An 18,127-nucleotide genomic window follows, 5' to 3' on the forward strand; every position below is an offset into this window, starting at 1 on the left:
GAGAATACTTAATCCAGTCCTTGCTCTGCCCCATTCCCACGCGTGTGCTTTGCTCTGTTTAAAACGTTGTTCTCTGCGCCTGGAGTCATTCTCTGACCGGGACATCTGGCCATGCTGTGCATTGACCTAGGACTTTTTTTAACCAACATTTGAAACCTTTCCTTTTCATTTGTTCTACTAATTTTTCACAAAACAGAGAAGTGGCTTTTAATAGTTCCTCCCCTCCCCCAAATTGGCTGATGAGTTAAATAATATATTTGCTGTTTAAAATTCGCACTATTGATTCAAAGAAAACATTGGTAGTAAGTTTTGCAATAGTTTTCAAAAAGCCTTCCCATTAACATAAAAGAAATAGTTCCTACAATGTTAATAATGTTAAATGTAAATCGTAGACATATGGGGGTCATAATTTACTCAGTTTTAATGATTTTTAAAAGTCATTTCTCAGAGTTCCTCCTAGATTTAAGTTACTTGAATGGACCTTTGTAAAAGCTAACTCTGTACCTTTAAGAACATAGAGCCCAGTCACTTTTTTCTGTTTTCGGTTTTTTGGTTTGGTGGCTTTTTTGTTTGTTTGTGTTTCGCTACAGAAGGTTTTAGAGCTTCACTCGTTGATGTTGCATATTAACTGTATTTTGAGAACTATAGAGATTCCTCTGAAATATGAGCAGCCTCTCATAAGAGGTAAATATGCCAATACAGTGTGTATTAGCCTTGTACGCTATCACTGGCTTTTTTTTTTTTCCCCTTTGGTCCTGCCACACAGTTTGTGGGATCTTAGTTCCCTGATCAGGGAGCAAAGCTGGGCGCCAACCAGGAGAGCGCCGAGTGCTCGCGCTGGACGCCAGGGACGCCCCCGAGCAGTGGCGCGGCGCGTACAGGGCAGAGTGGTCCCTAAAGGATTTCATTGTTTTCACCCTGCCCCTTTTCTAAAGGATGTGAGGTAATCACAGTGATGGGCATTTAACAGAAAAGACATAGAAAGTTGGAGATAACGTATTACTAGGTAATGTATATGTAACAGATTTTACCCTGAGTTTCCCGATATCAGTAGCAAAATAATAAAAAGAAGATAGGGCAGGACCAAAGCACCAATTTAATAAATGATAATGTTTACTTGCTCCCATTTTTTAAAATCAAGACCATGGTTTTTTTTCTTTCTAACTTTAGAATCTCAAAACAATTTCTCAAAGTAAATCAATGCTATTTCAATTCTAGACATATATAAGATTATATATGCAGTTAATAGTTCATATTGTTTAAAGAATTGAATTCAAACGTAATCTGTTGGTTTAATCCACATTACTTTTTTTCAGGGAAAATGATTGTTGTGATTGAGATGGATTTTACTTGTTATAACATCTACAAGAAGTAGCTTTTAAATTATAAACCTGAGTCTGAACCCAACCATCACTTTTGAGAGTGGTGGGAGCCAGCAAGTGAGGGATTCCCCACCTCCCAGGTCACACAGAGGCTCTTGTGTTCATCCCGAGGGAGCTCTCGGGACCTCCGCTTGGCTTCAGTCCACACTACTCTTGACCGACAGGCCCGGGATCCGAGCCTCTGTGATGCCCTGGAGGCGCCCAGCTCTGCTTGTGTGACAGACTGCCCCGGGAGGTCCTGCTGGGTCTGAGGTCCGCAGGCTGAGACCAGCCTCCAGGAGCGGGGACCCTGGGAGCGCCTGCCCAGCCTGTGCTGCCCCCGCAGGCCCTTCTCACTCTCCGCAGTTCTGCCCTCTCTCCTGGCAGCTCCTCTGCGTCACCATTGCTCAGGACTTGTCTTCCCCAAGGCCACATGCTTTCTCCCTCACCCTCTTCCCCTCGGACAGCACTATAGCCTCCCATCGTTCTCTGGGTGTCCTTAGAACAGGAATGGAAACACCGAGCAAGGCCAGACTACATGGTGAGAGCTCAGTCATCATCTCACCCCCTGAAATGTGGGAAGAACAGTTTTTTCAGCAGAAAACAGTATTTATTAGGCATGTGCATGGCGATCCACAGCAAGGCAGTAACTGTCACCCTTTGATAGAGGTGTTAAGATATCATGAATGTAATTATACACAGAGAATAAAAATCAGAAATTCCAAACATTAAAAGAAGATAAGGGATGGTAAAATGCTGTTTATATGCTGCTGCTGCTGCTGCTAAGTCAACTTCAGTCGTGTCTGACTCTGTGTGACCTCACAGACGGCAGCCCACCAGGCTCCTCTGTCCCTGGGATTCTCCAGGCAAGAACACTGGGGTGGGTTGCCATTTCCTTCTCCAATGCATGCATGCAAAGTCGCTTCAGTCCTGTCTGACTGTGCAACCCCATGGACAGCAGCCCACCAGGCTACTCTGTCCACAGGATTCTCTAGGCAAGAATACTGGAGTGGGTTGCCATCTCCTTCTCCAGTTATATGCTGCTAATGATGCTCTAATGAGGAGAAGTTTGGTCATTAATACATTAGTTATATCCAACAATTTCTTTTTTTACCTAGGAAGTTTTGACTTTATTAACTGATATATTAAATTACAGTAACATGAATTTGAATTTCTTTGATATTTCATTTAATATTAGGAATTGGTCTCAACCAGAGAAATTTGTGATCAATACATGAAACATTAAAAAAGCTTGTTTGAATTATAGTCAGGAATTTGTGACATGTTATTTTCTAAAATATGAGATCAAAATTAAATTCATTTTAAGATAGAGCAGATAATGAGATAAAAGAATCTTTAGTGTCAAAGTTACGCTCACCATCCTTAGCAGTTACTTTCAGTTTTAAAAACAAGAATAAGCAGGGGCGGGGTTAGAGCCCTGCATCGAGGAGTTCAGGTGGGCACATGCGGCTCCTGTATTCTAGAATCAAGCTTAAGGACTGAGCGGGCAGTGAGAGCATTATCTGCTACTTAATTCTTCACACTTATTTCTTTCATTTGGGCAGATCATCCCAAGAGCTGATTATAATTAGTCAATTAATTTAGAAATAAAATGTCATGCTTTTTGGCAGTCCCAGCATTTAGAAATAGAAGGAATGATTAAGACTCCTTTCAGGAAGTCTCAGACATTTATTTTATTCTCTTAGCTAGTAATGCCGCTGGCTTTTGCATTCTAGTAACCTAAGAGAAAAATCGCCTCTCCATCCTCAAAAACACTTTTATTCAGCCACACTGTTACATATCAAATGCAAATTTACAATTTCCTTTTTATTCCCTTTGAGTCTGGATCTAACCTCAGAAGGGGGCTGTCTTCAGAATACATACCTTCTGAGGGTAGTGGATTCAGAGTAACTGTATATTGAAAAGTGTAATTTCAGAAATGCATTGTATAAAATTTACTTTGAAGGAAAAAGTATTTCTTTTCTAACATGCTAATGAATGTTAATAGTTTTATATAGCATGTTTACAGGCAGGTTGTTAAATGCTAATTAAGGCTCTTCTATTGTTCTGTTTGATAGTGTCAGTTGATTCTCAGTAATGTCTGGTTTGTCCCTACAAATTGCTGAAATGCCAAGGTTGTCTTCATGAATTAGGAATGGCTTTTTGTTTTAGTTATTTCTATTTTAAATTTTAAGAAAGGGAGAAAAAGATTCTGGTGATGTTTTTCCTAAAATATTCTTATCAGTATTTTGGGTGTATATTAGATTTTTAAATGTTTGACTGTTTGAGTTTAGGATCCTAGATTTTTTTAAAAATCTAATACTTTTCCTCTTCTGAAAATAAGGGGCTTTTTTTGTATATTTACTTCTAAATATACAAATGTGCATGCACGCACACACACCCCACACACGTGTATGTGAGAGAGAGGTGGAGAGAAGAGGGGCGGAGAGACAGAGGGAGGGTGGAGATACTAATTGTGAATAACAAGCCATTTATAGATATATGTATGCCTTTACTTCTGCAGGCTGGGCTATTAAGCAGTTGTCATTGGATAGATCATTCAAAGGTCAGGAAGTCTGCAGATTACTATTTTGCAATGGGTCTCTTTTTTCCTATACCTTACCAAGAATCTTCTTTCCCAGTGTTCTAACTGACTTATTCATAGAACCATGTAGAAATTAATTCTTTATGATAGGTATCAGATCTCCCAAAACCACCCTCAAGTTAAAGATTCACTAGAAGGATTCACAGCACTCAGCCTATGGTTGAACTCACAGCTAAGATCTGTTGTAGCAAAAAGATGCCAAACAAAACCAGCGAAGGGAAAGGCCGATGGGGGCAAGTCCAGAGGGGATCAGGGGCAAGTCTCCAAGTCCTTTGCTAATAGAGTCACCCAGGACGTATTTAATTCCTCCTACAACAAATTGTGACAGCCTGTGTGAAATGTTGTCTACCAGGGAAGCTCGTTTGGAGGCTGATTATGTAGCCGCCCTCTGTGTAGCTTGGTACTAAAATTCCAGACTCTTGGAAGAAAAGCAGATGTTTAGCATAAACCATATTGTTCGCACAAGCAGTTTAGAGGCACTGTGACCCAGTCTTGCTGGTTAGATTGGTAGGAGCATTCTCAAAATTCAAGTTCCCCGGATGGCAGCCAAGAGCTAACCTTGCAGACAACACATTTTAAGGATAGCAGTTTCTAGACCAGCTGTGTTATTAACTCTTTTCAGAGTTGGACACAACTTAGCGACTAAACAACAACAGGCTTTATTTGAAAGCACTTATTTCCTCACTTTTGCCATCCCAGTAATTAACTTGAGCCAGCTATGAAAGATGAGGACTTTTTAGCTTGAGGTAAATGTTTAATACCCTGTTCCTGTTGTTGGTAGTATCCAGTGGGTGTAAGCCACATTGTAGTTTAGTCTCTAAGTCATGTCGGGGTCTCTGCGACCCCATGGACTATAACCCGCCGGGTTCCTCTGTCCATGGGATTTCCCAAGCAAGAATACTAGAGCAGGTTGCCTTTCACTTCTCCAGGAAATCTTCCTGACCCAGGAATCGAACCTACATCTCCTGCATCGGCAGGCGGATTCTTTACCATCGGGCCGCCTGGGAGGCCATGAGCCACATTACGGTTGTCCTAAAGTATTCTCCACAATGAAACCACTTTTTCTACCTGAGTGCTGCTACCATGATATTTTAAGAGGATGTAAGGGTTTAGAGGTCTCATATTTTTTGGTAGTTTATTTGCCAATTTTTTTTTATATCATGCTACTTTAATAGCTTGCTGGAAAAAGTATGAGGCTAGTGAATGTAGTGCTCATGTTTCACCCTGGAAGTGAGTTACAGCTTGTAAGTAAAATCTTTATCGTCCGTCATGCATCACTTCAATATTACTTGAGCTATATTGTTGATATTTTTTTTTTATTGTTGATATTTTTATGTCAGTTATCAACCTTGTATTTTAGAGACTGGAAGATGATTCTGTGAACACAAAATCCTAGCACTGGAAGAGCCCTTAATAAGCCATCCGCCTGCACTCCCATCACTGGCTGGGGCAGAGCTGAGCCAGCCAGGACAGACCGTGCAGAAGCATGCTGAAGTGAATGCTTCCCACGGTTCTCGGGAGCCCAAGTTGGAGTATAATTAAGCTAACTGTCCCACAGGTCTTCCTGTATCACATGTTTGGTTTTCGTTTTTTTTTTTTTTTTTTCCTGGTCTTTGCAGATTTAGAGAAGAGTTTAAAATGTTTTCATTAAAATAACTGCTAAATCATCCTTTGGCCTTTTCTTTCCCAGATTGAACTAATCTATTGTCTTCAGCCTTTTCTCAGAGAAGTCGCAGCAATAATAATTTCACATTTTTTTTTAAAGAAGAAATGCTAGCTTAGTCTAAACCAGGCATTCTTGACCTAGCAGTATGTGAACTTGGATCAGAATAAAAAAAATCACACATTATTTTCATTAACCTCAATCAGAAATTTAATGTTTTCCTCTGTTACTATGTCACAGATATTTTTAAATATTTTGAACATTTACATTTCAGTGTGATTACTTCCTGTATTGTATAATCTTGTGTCTTTCACTTTATGCATTTTGAGAAGGGGTCGGTAGGGCTCACCAAGGGTGCAAAGCAAAAAAAAGAAGAAAAGGTTACACTCGTGAGAAGGGCGCTTAGTAACCTTTAAATAAATCCTCAGGATTGTTTTGTTTTCTTCTTTTCTGTTTTGAAGATAACAGTGACTAGTAGTGTACTTCATCTAATGTACTATGATAACTTTAGGTTTATGTACAAGTTAATAAAGAAGCAGCGGATGATAAGAACGTAGCAAAATCAGCACACGAATTCTTCCGGCGACTGGAACTCGGCGACACGCAAGCACTTGCACTGTGGCAGAAATTTCGGGACCTGAGCATTGACGAGTACATGCGGATCTACAAGGTGCCCCGCTCGCCCGCTGCCCTCTCATGTAACAGAGCGCTTAGCTGGCCTCCTGGCTGCAAAGGCTGCTTCTGAAGCTCAGATCTGTTGTCTGTCACTGAGCTGATAGCTGGGACTCACATGCTGTCCTTTGGGCTGAAAGTGAGAGCTACGAAATAAATTTAGAGTGAACTTCACAGGCTGAATGTGAAGTGGTGTCCTGATGCTTCGCTTCAGTCTGGCATTTCTTTTCTTCTATCATCCCTTCACTTTTTCTTAACCGTTGTTTCTTCTCTTGCTTCCTTAGGCATATATGTGATGGCTATAAATTTGTTCATCTAAGAACATGTTGGGAATGGGAGAAATAACAGTTAGTAAAAGACATATATAAATTCTTTTCTCATGGACTTTACATTCTAACATGGACACAGCAAATTAAACAAATTCAAGTCAGTACAGATTAAATAAGAACGTGACAGTGTGTTCAGTGGTGATGCGTGCGTGGAGAAAAGTGAAACAGAGGAGGGAGGATCAGGTGGGCTGCCTGAGCAGGGTTTCAGCAAAGAACCCACATGGCTGGAGTCAGGACCGAGGTGAAGGACAGCGGGAGCAGGGCCCACGGTCGTAGAGTAGGGCCGGAGACGGGACGTGTTCCAGGCCTGTCCAGGTGAGGTGAAGGACAGCGGGAGCAGGGCCCACGGTCGTAGAGTAGGGCCGGAGACAGGACGTTTCCAGGCCTGTCCAGGGAAATGCCCACACCTGTGCTGTCCAGCCTGGCGGCCTCCTGCTGCATGTGGCCATTGAGGCTTTCAAGGGCTCACACTTCGGTGTGAGTAGTGTGACTGGGAAACTAAATATTCACTTTTCTTTCACGTGCATTTGAATAACCACAGGTGCCTAGCAGCTCCCCTACGGGACAGCACAGTACCACTGCTGGGGGCTTGACTGGTACGGGGGGGGGCCACGAGAAGGGCGGGGCGCCAGAGTGACTTGATTTAATCCTTGTTTTCCCCATCTGTGTGACAGACTGTAGAGCATCCTGTTTTGTCTTAGGGTAAGATGATAGGACTTGTAAGTAACTCTTTTTCCTTTTGTTTCTGAACCCTCTTAGCGTCTAGGAGTACACTTTGATGAATATTCAGGAGAATCGTTTTATCGTGAAAAATCTCAAGAAGTCTTGAAGTTGCTGGACAGTAAAGGACTCCTGCAGAAAACACTGTATGATCAGGTTTCTGTTCTCTAGAAAGTTCTTTGTGTTCTTGGAAGTTAGTATTGGTGTATTCTCTCAGTAAAGACCGCAGTCTGTGTGCAGCCTTCCCGGCATTGTTACCATGCTTTCTGCCGTTCAGACTCGTTTCCCACAGGCTGTTTTGTGCTGCCTTAGCAGAATCCTGGTAAGCTTGGGAGGAAGACTGTTATTTTGTCTTCACATATGAGGAAGCAAGCCCAGAAAGTGTAAAGTGATCTAAGCTCACACAAACTGATAATGGTGTAACTGGAATAGGGAAATAGAACTCTTCATACTCAACCCTGCCTCTTTAAAAAGATCCCATCCTGTTCTAAAGGGTTTAAAACAGCTTCTGAAAATAGCTATAAAACAACCCAAAGCTTTTGAAAGAGTAAAATGAGGAAATCAAGAAGCAGGAGCAGAAAAAATAATAGGAAGTCAGGAATGATATTAGTACGTCATGTGGCACACACTGGGATCCCGCCTCTTTGCTTACCGTAGGTTCCTGATTTAGTTTTGAGCTCGTCAGCCAAAGAAGTGGTTCCTTCATAGGAGCCCAGGTGTGTGTAACACAGAAGCAAACCAGTTGCTTAGATGTACCATTTTGCATAGCACCAACGAGCAGCTTCTCTCAGCATCCTCTTAGGAAAGACAAGAGGGTGTGGTTCACAGCATCCTCCATTGTGTCCTTAATGAAAATTTTTAGATCGCCATATACAGATTCTAATTTTTGATTGGGCAGGAAAAACAGTAACAAAATTTGGTTATTTTATTACTCATAGTTACTCTTGCATGTTAAAAACTAACCCAATATTGAATGTTAAAATAACTTGGATTTGAAGAACATGTTTCATGGTTAAACTGTAGTTGAAATCTCATTTTCAACTCAGTATGTTAAAGTATGAGTTTAACAGTATGAGTTTAGTTACCTCATCAAGCTACATAATTTAAAATGATAAGTAAATATTAAACCAAATACCTACTCTTAATAGTTATTCAAGTGCAGATTGCCTCCTGTTTTTCTTCGTTGTTGGTTATACTGCTTATTGCTACCTAAGGAATAAAAATAGCTTCTGGTTTGCCAGAGATAAGGTTACAGATACTGTATTGTTAAAGGCCTTAATTCATTATGTTGTTTCAGAATTACCTTTTTGCACTTTCTAGAAAAGGCACTGCTGTAGTGGATCTTTCAGGGAACGGTGACCCCTCTGCAGTTTGTACTGTAATGCGAAGTGATGGGACGTCTCTGTATGTGACCAGGTACGTGTCTTACATGGAGCTCATCGCTAGAACGTAAGATCTCATGTTCTTTGTTCTAGGATTAATGTAAGAGAAACCATTTCACTCTCAAAGCTGTATTCAATTCCTACTTTCTTAAAATCTCTTGTTTTCATCACTCAAGATATATTTATTGAGTTTATTTTTATTGCCATTTATAGTTCCTGGAAAGGTTTAATAGCATCAGAAAAGTAAGTGGAAAACTGTTTATCATTAAACATCATAGACTTCCAGCGATGAATACACTTTTCTACAGACTATAAAATTGAAGTGCCTTGTTGCCAACTATAAATATTTTACATGTGCACATTTCCAGAATGTATATGCTACCAGGAGCTCATGTTGGCTCAGTGGTATTGTCGCTCTGTAAAGATCATCTTAACAGGCACAGAAGCGCCAGTCCTCATTCTGATTTGTGGTAGAATAGGCCACGGGAGAAGTAGGCCATGTCGCTTACATTTTGTCATCTCTCTCCAAGAGGAACAGTCTTTATCCGTCTTCACTGGTGGCTCAGATGGTAAAGAATCTGCCTGCCATGCGGGAGACCTGGGTTTGATCCCTGGGTCGGGAAGATCCCCTGGAGGAGGGCATGACAACCCACTCCAGTATTCTATCCTGGAGAATCCCCATGGACAGAGGAGCTTGGCAGGCTACAGTCCATGGGGTCGCAAACAGTCGGATAGATGTGACTGAGTGACCAAGGACAGCACAAGTTTATCAAGCACCCTTATTTCTGGGATAAAGCTAATAGGAAGGAGAAGACAGGACAATAAAAAAGCCACACAAGCAAAACACAGCCAGACTCAAGCACTGCTGACGGAGGTTCCGGTGTCTCCCATCCTAGAGTCTCAGATGACAAACCACTTCTGTAGCATAAAGTCATGGTACATTGTTGTTGTTGTTAACTACCATCATTTTTTTCCCAGACAACTGTAAACACCATCCAATATCTCACTGTCCCTTAGAAAATTATTTTCTATTACTTTTTGGCATTTTTTTATGCCAAAGGCCAAATTTTTATGCCAACTTTTATCAGTTCCATATAATTGGACTTAGGCACTTATATATCTAAGAGTTACAATTCTTTTTCTAGATACAAAGATATACAGTAGAAACTTTTTTTTTCTAATAAATGCTAGCCAATTATTGCTGGACAGATTAAATAAACCTTTGAGTGTTTGTTATAAGAAATGTATTTACTCATAAGTAACAGGGAATTAAATCTGTTATCTTGTAATAAGCTATCAGTTCAGTTCAGTTGCTCAGTCGTGTCCAGCTCTTTGCGACCCCATGGACTGCAGCATACCAGGCCTCCCTGTCCATCATCAACTCCTGGAGTTTACTCAGATTCATGTCCATTGAGTCAGTGAGGCCATCCAACCATCTCATCCTCTTATTCCCTTTTCCTCCCACCCTCAATCTTTCCCAGCATCAGGATCTTATCAAATGAGTCAGCTCTTCGCATCAGGTGACCAAAGTATTGGAGTTTCAGCTTCAGCATCAGTATTTCCAATGAATATTCAGGACTGATTTCCTTTAGGATGGACTGGTTGGATCTCCTTGCAGTCCAAGAGACTCTCAAGAGTCTTCTCCAACACCACAGTTCAAAAGCATCAATTCTTCTGTGCTCAGCTTTCTTTATAGTCCAACTCTCACATCCATACATGACCACTGGAAAAACCATAGCCTTGACTAGACCAACCTTTGTTGGCAAAGTAATGTCTTTGCTTTTTAATAAGCTGTCTAGGTTGGTCATAACTTTTCTTCCAATGAGTAAGTGTCTTTTAATTTCATGGCTGCAGTCACCATCTGCAGTGATTTTGAAGCCCAAAAAAATAAAGTCTGCCACTGTTTCTCCATCTATTTGCCATGAAGTGATGGGGCCAGATGGCATGATCTTTGTTTTCTGAATGTTGAGTTTTAAGCCAACTTTTTCACTCTCCTCTTTTATCAAGAGGCTCTTTAGTTCCTCTTCACTTTCTGCCGTAAGGGTGGTGTCATCTGTGTATCTGAGGTTACTGATATTTCTCCCGGCAATCTTGATTTCAACTTGTGCTTCATCCAGCCCAGCATTTCTCATGATGTACTCTGCATAAAAGTTAAATAAACATCGTAACAATATACAGCCTTGACATACTCCTTTTCCTGTTTGGAACCAGTCTGTTCATGTCCAGTTCTAACTATTGCTTCCTGACCTGCATACCAATTTCTCAAGAGTTAGGTCAGGTGGTTTGGTATTCACATTTCTTTCAGAATTTTCCACAGTTTATGTGATCCACACAATCAAAGGCTTTGGCATAGTCAATAAAGCAGAAATAGATGTTTTTCTGGAACTCTCTTGCTTTTTCGATGATCCAGTGGATGTTGGCAATTTGGTTTCTGGTTCCTCTGCCTTTTCTAAAACCAGCTTGAACATCTGGAAGTTCACGGTTCATGTATTGTTGAAGCCTGGCTTGGAGAATTTTGAGCATTACTTCACTAGCGTGTGAGATGAGTGCAATTGTGCGGTAGTTTGAGCATTCTTTGGCATTGCCTTTCTTTGGGATTGGAATGAAAACTGACCTTTTCCAGTCCTGTGGCCACTGCTGAGTTTTCCAAATTTGCAGGCATATTGAGTTCAGCACTTTCACAGCATCAGCTTTTAGGATTTGAAATAGCTCAGCTGGACTTCCTTCACCTCCACTAGCTTTGTTCATTATGATGCTTCCTAAGGCCCACTTGACTTCACTTTCCAGGATGTCTGGCTCTAGGTGAGTGATCACACCATCATGATTATCTGGATCATGAAGACCTTTTTTGTACAGTTCTTCTGTGTATTCTTGCCACCTCTTCTTAATATCTCTGCTTCTGTTAGGGCTGTACCATTTCTGTCCTTTATTGAGCCCATCCTTACATGAAACGTTCCCTTGGTATCTCGAATTTTCTTGAAGAGATCTCTAGTCTTTCCCATTCTGTTGTTTTCCTCTATTTCTTTGTATTGATCACTGAGGAAGGCTTTCTTATCTCTCCTTGCTATTCTTTGGAATTCTGCATTCAAGTGGGTATATCTTTCCTTTTTGCTTCTCTTTTCAGAGCTATTTGTAAGGCCTCCTCAGACAACCATTTTGCCTTTTTGCATTTCTTTTCCGTGGGGATGGTCTTGGTCCCTGTCTTCTGTACAGTGTCACGAACCTCTGTCCATAGTTCATCAGGCACTCTGTCTATCAGATCTAGTCCCTTAAATCTATTTCTCACTTCCACTGTATAGTCCATAAGAGATTTGATTTAGGTCATACGTGAATGGTCTAGTGGTTTTCCCCACTTTCTTCAATTTAAGTCTGAATTTGGCAATAAGGAGATCATGATCTGAGCCACACTTAGCTCTTGGTCTTGTTTTTGCTGACTGTATAGAGCTTCTCCATCTTTGGCTGAATAATCAATCTGATTTTGGTGTTGACCATCTGGTGATGTCCATGTGTAGAGTCTTCTCTTGTGTTGTTGGAAGAGGGTGTTTGCTATGACCAGTGCGTTCTCTTGGCAAAACTCTGTTAGCCTTTGCCCTGTTTCATTCCGTACTCCAAGGCCAAATTTCCCTGTTACTCCAGGTGTTTCTTGACTTCCTACTTTTGCATTCCAGTCCCCTATAACTGAAGAAGAAAAGGATATCTTTTTTGGGTGTTAGTTCTAAACGGTCTTGTAGGTTTTCATAGAACCATTCAACTTCAGCTTCTTCAGTGTTTCTGGTCTAGGCAGAGACTTGGATTACTGTGATACTGAATGGTTTGCCTTGGAAAGAGAGATCATTCTGTTGTGTTTTGTTTTTTTTTTTTTTTTTTTAGGTATTACTGCTATTTTATTTTATTTTTTTAAATTTATTTATTTATTTTTTCAGTGGGTTTTTTCATACATTGACATGAATCAGCAATAGATTTACACGTATTCCCCATCCCGATCCCCCCTCCCACCTTCTGTTGTTTTTAAGATTGCATCCAAGTACTGCATTTCGGACCCTATTGTTGACTATGATGGCTACTCCACTTCTTCTAAGGGATTCCTGCCTACAGTAGTAGATACAGTGGTCATCTGAGTTAAATTCACCCATTCCAGTCCATTTTAGTTCACTGATTCCTAAAATGTCGACATTCAGTCTTGCCATCTCCTGTTTGACCACTTCCAATTTGCCTTGATTCATGGACCTAACATTCCAGGTTCCTATGCAATATTGCTCTTTACAGCATCGGACCTTGCTTCTATCACCAGTCACATCCACACCTGGGTGTTGTTTTTGCTTCGGCTCCATCTCTTCATTCTTTCTGGAGTTGTTTCTCCACTGATCTGGACTATATTCTTCACAAACACTGAATTGCTATGCTGTACATCTGAAACTAATACAATATTGCAAGTCCACTAGACTCAAATAAAAAAGAAAGAAATGTGTCCACTCAGAATGGAGACTCTGTAACTATTCTTATCTGATATCTTTTGCAGACCTATCATTAGGTCCAGATTTTTCTGTCTATTTACCTTAATACCTGTACGTTCCACTTTTTTTGGGAGAATAACTGTCTTTTTGCCAGGTGTAGAAATGTTTGATTTTTCACCTTGCTCTAATTTCAGTTGTTTCTGCCCCTCTGATGGTTTGCTTATAGAATCAAACTGTGTGTGTGCGTGTGAGTTAAAGGAATTGTTATAACAGACAGACGAAAGGACAGGACGGTACTGACAAGAGCACGGGCTGAGACTCTGCGTGTTTGGTCTGAGGCCGTGATCATCAGTCACTTAACTTCTCTGGGCCGTGCTTCCCTACGTGGTGAACGAGACCTGAACTCAGTGACCTGGCATTTCTGTCAGCTTTCAAATTCAGATTCTACAAACTCAGCCTAGGACTTTTTCTTACATTCATCTCTTTTTTTCATTGGATCAAAAAGTTTCTCTTCATTTTTGTCCTTGGGTCAAATACGAAAATATAATGGAGGTGTATATTTGTGACTTCATTTTTGGGATAATCTATATCAGTGTTTTACAACCATCTTTTATTGTAACACTTCTCAAGAGCGTTTTTAGCCATATTTTTCTTTGTGCCCACCCTCATGAAATTCTGTCACCACATACTTGTCTGGATTACATACGTACGTGTTTTATACATATGTAAGAATTTTTTTTGGCCCCTCACAAGACAGTTTTTGCCTCCATTCAGAATTCATGCTCTATTATATCAGGAGCATGAGATGAGTACAAATGGCATATTGATGACTCAACATTTCAAAGACCTAGGAACTTTTAAAAATTCTTCCAGCGTCATGTAGTGTTAAGCAAAAATATCTTTAATTTTTTTTCTTGCAGTTTACTGAGATACAATTGGCATATAGCACTGTGTAAGTTTAAGGTGTACAGCCTAATGACTTATATACATCATGAAATGTTTGTCAGAGTAGACTTAGTGATCATCCGTCATTTCATGTAGATAACAAAAGTAAAGAAATAGGAAAATTTTTTTCCTTGTGACAAGAACTGTTAGGATTTACTCTTAACAACTTCATTATGTAAAATATGGCAGTGTGAATTTATCATTTTGTACATCATATAAATTTATCCTTTACCTGTGAGTTTATACCTTTTGACTACCATTACCCAATTCTACCCCCCCATCCCTTCCCTCTAAAATTCTACAAATCTAATCTCTTTTTCTGTGAGTTTGTTTTTTAATTATTATTGACCTATCACACTGTTAGTTCCTAGTTCATAGCAATGTAAGTGATTTTGTTTTTCTATATATTCAAAATGATCACCATGGTAAGTCTAGATACAATATGTCGTCATACAAGGTATTACTTACTTATTGACTATATTCCCCATAAGGTAATTAAAGTAACTTGTAAGTTCAATATTTAAATAATGTTTACTTAAAATTTCATAGTTTATGGGTTTGTTACTTTTAATATTTCATATTGTGTGCAAACTGGATACTTAACCAGAGATAAGTAGAATTTTAGTCAAAAGAATTTATGGTATTTTTCAAATACTTTAGAAAATATTGCTTATGAGTGACCCAAGGCTTTGGAAGAGTACCTAGAAGACACCTGTTCAGGTGTTGTATCCCCTCTGCTTTAAGTATGTTCTAGGAAAGCATATCACGGAAAAGTGACAGGAAGGCGATTCTTTCCAGTAAAGGCTTAGCAAATCGTAAAGCGTTTACCTGCGAACACTTTGCCTGGAGCTATTTAGTTATTATTACTACTTGTCCCAGAGCTTTTATTTATTTTTGATCTTTGCACAGCACTTTCATAATTCTTTTCCCAAAGCTGATTTTGTTATTATTGCTTTGCAGCTAAGCATGGTATTGGGATGATAGAAGCATGGGTCCTATACCTGAGGCTGAGGAATAACAGTCGCTCTTAATTAGAAAAGTTTCATTGCTATTAAGTAGGTGAAGCAAATTATTACCCAGATCTGCGTAGTTAGTTAATCTACGGTCATTTTTTTTTTTTTTTTTTTTTCAGAGATCTTGCAGCTGCTATAGATCGAATGGAAAAGTATAATTTTGATAAAATGATCTATGTGGTAAGTAATCACAATAAAAAACAAAAGGTTATGATGCCTGCCTCATGAAAACTGCAGAGATAGAAACTGAAAGCCCTGTTGAAAAACTATGCAAAAATAATTTGTCAAACTATAGAAAGAATTCAGTGGTGTGTTTATGGTGGCAACCACTATGTTTTAAAAAAAAAACTTTAAAAATGAAAGTGTTCACATTGCTTCATATTAAAAGAAAATTACACAAAAGAATGGTTATGTGTAATGAATATATATGTGTCATAATGCATTTTTTAAAACTAGTGTTTTATCTTAAATATTTTAGGACTCACGAGTTTCAGAATAGTAGTTTCCATATTACCTTCACTCTTCCTCAAAGATAATATCTTATAAATGATGATACTTTGTTGACACCAGGAAACTAACATTGGTAGACACCCTAATTAAATTTCACCAATACTTACGGACACTTGTGTTAGGGTCTGGATTGTGGAAGGATGGGGGGATGGTTATGAAATTTTAACACATGTATATTCGGGTAACCTTCACCACATTCATAATACAGAACTGTGCCATCACAAAACAACTTCTTCTATGGCAGCTCCTCAGTGATCATGCCTTCCCCCGAGCCTCACCCCGGCAGCCACTGCCCTGTTCTTCACCGTACAGTTTTGTCACTTTGAGAATGCTCTGTAAATGGATTCACACTAGGTAACCTTTTGAGGCTGGCTGTTTTCACCCAGTATAATGAATGCCCTTGAGATTCACCCAAACTATTGCATATGTCAGTGGTTTGTTCCTTTTATGCTGAGTAATATTCTAGTCTCTGCTTCCCTTCCTTTCTTTCCATGTGAAACCTTCGTTTCTCCTAAGGGGGGGAAATTGCTTTTAAATATCTCTTTAGTGCTTGGTTTGGCCTCCTTGGAGATCAGGGTACCCGTGGCTGAGAGAGGAGTGATTCAGGTGGAATATTCAGTGGGGCGCTGCAGCTGTCCCTGCTCTTGCAGAGCGCTCTGCTTAGACATTCTTCCAGTGGCATCCTCTTCATATGTGTATTTAAAACTGATCTGCTGATAATGACTCCAGCCTGTCAAAACTCAAATATTTTAGTATGATTTATGTCCAACATATTGTAGATTTAATGGGCTTCCCTGGTGACTCAGTCGTAAAGAATCTGCCTGCCAGTGCCAGAGACATGGGTTTGATTCCTTAGGTCTGCAAGATCAACTGGAGAAGGAAATGGCAACCTACTCCAGTATCTTGCCTGGGAAATCCCACGGACAGAGGACCATGGTAGGTCCAGTTCATGGGGCCGCAAAGAGTTGGACACAACTTAGCGGCTAAACAACACCACTGTAGATTTAACTTAAGACTGTTCTTTTATTTAAATACACTTTTTTTTTTTTTTTCTCAAGACAGATAAAGGGCAAAAAAAGCATTTTCAGCAAGTGTTCCAAATGCTGCAGATCATGGGATATGACTGGGCAGACAGGTACGATCTGCATGATTCTAAAGTGCCTTCTCAAGAGCATTCATCTGTTGCTAGATCAGTCATGTCCAAAAATGTACCAGGTTGTTAGACTTTCGTTCAAACTTTACTTGTTTCAAGCTGTTAGTGTGGAAAAACATTTGTTCTTTGCACTTAGTTTTATTATTGCATGGTTATATTGATTTCTATCTTCTAAACATTTAATAAATGGTTTTATTAGATAACTGCTCTCAATGGCTTGATTTTCAAAATGCTTAATTCCGATCTCCTTTTTTTCATAAAGGCAACTAAAAATCTAATCATCTCCTGTGACTGTGAAATGAGGCTGTGTGTTGAACATCTTCTGTGTGGTGTTCTGGCACGCAACACATCACAGCATGTTTCACTTTTTATTGATTACAGGAGTTAAAAGCTCAGACTGTTCTCTATAAATGTCTTGTTACATACTTTGATCAGCAGCTTCTTCCGTTTTCGGTGAACTAATTGCCTGCTGCTCCATTTCAGGTGCCAGCACGTGCCCTTTGGGGTAGTGCAGGGAATGAAAACTCGGAGAGGAGACGTCACTTTTCTGGAAGATGTTCTAAATGAGATTCGACTGAGGATGCTACAGAACATGGCTTCTGTAAAGAGTAAATTCATTGTTTTGTTACAGGCGTAACTTACGTCCACTCTTATGTTTTGCTGGACTTCTTGTGCAGTGTGATTTATTCTGACCATCCCTCCTTGGAACTTTCACTAACCTTGTCAAAAATAGCTTCACTAATTGAGGGCTCCAGGGTTTGGTGCTTGCTACTTGGCTCTGGTTTGGTTCGGTAATGTGAATCGATACACCCCAAGCCTCTTTGCCCAGGCAGCTCCAGCATCATCACGCCACAGCTGGAGTGATCATGCAGAGTTCCTGTATTCCACAACTGAAGCAAGTCACAAGTCTCTTGGCTTTGTGTAAGCTTCACCCTTGGAAAAAGAAGGAACAGAAGTAAAGAAGTCTAATGTCTTACATGGGATATTTGTAAGAAAAATCATGTCTCTTCCCTTTTAATGAAGGCTTGGGAAACATCATTATCAAAGTTAAGTCTGCCCAAATTAGGAGAGTCAAGTACCCACTGTGCCCGTTTGTTCTTGATGCTGTCCACATACGTTTTGGCGGGTTTCCCCAGGTGGCGCTAGTGGGAACGAACACGCCTGCCATTATAAGAGACAGAGGTTTGATCCCTGGGTTGGGAAGATCCCCTGGAGAAGGGAATGGCTACTCAACCCAGTGTTCTTGCCTGGAGAACCCCACGGGCAGAGGAGCCTGGCGGGCTACGACTGAAGAGTGGACACGACTAAAGCAGCTTAGCA

The 18,127-nt window shown here is 40.2% G+C and overlaps 1 protein-coding gene across 7 annotated transcripts in view; it reads left to right on the plus strand.

Moving 5' to 3' along the window:
• RARS2 (arginyl-tRNA synthetase 2, mitochondrial) overlaps positions 1–18,127 on the plus strand; it is an 84,112-nt gene that overhangs the window by 44,421 nt on the left and 21,564 nt on the right. For all 7 annotated transcript variants that reach the window (XR_009690938.1, XM_061131571.1, XM_061131570.1 and 4 more), the window contains exons 9-14: positions 6,141–6,299; positions 7,390–7,496; positions 8,671–8,766; positions 15,264–15,324; positions 16,713–16,789; positions 17,291–17,415. Coding sequence is in view for 6 of the 7 variants with exons in the window: in XM_061131571.1 (XP_060987554.1) it covers positions 6,141–6,299; positions 7,390–7,496; positions 8,671–8,766; positions 15,264–15,324; positions 16,713–16,789; positions 17,291–17,415 (625 nt within the window). In the remaining variant the exon portion in view is untranslated. The remainder of the gene's footprint in view (positions 1–6,140; positions 6,300–7,389; positions 7,497–8,670; positions 8,767–15,263; positions 15,325–16,712; positions 16,790–17,290; positions 17,416–18,127) is intronic.

This window comes from Dama dama, chromosome 28 (assembly GCF_033118175.1).
Source record: "Dama dama isolate Ldn47 chromosome 28, ASM3311817v1, whole genome shotgun sequence".
NCBI lineage: Eukaryota > Metazoa > Chordata > Mammalia > Artiodactyla > Cervidae > Dama > Dama dama.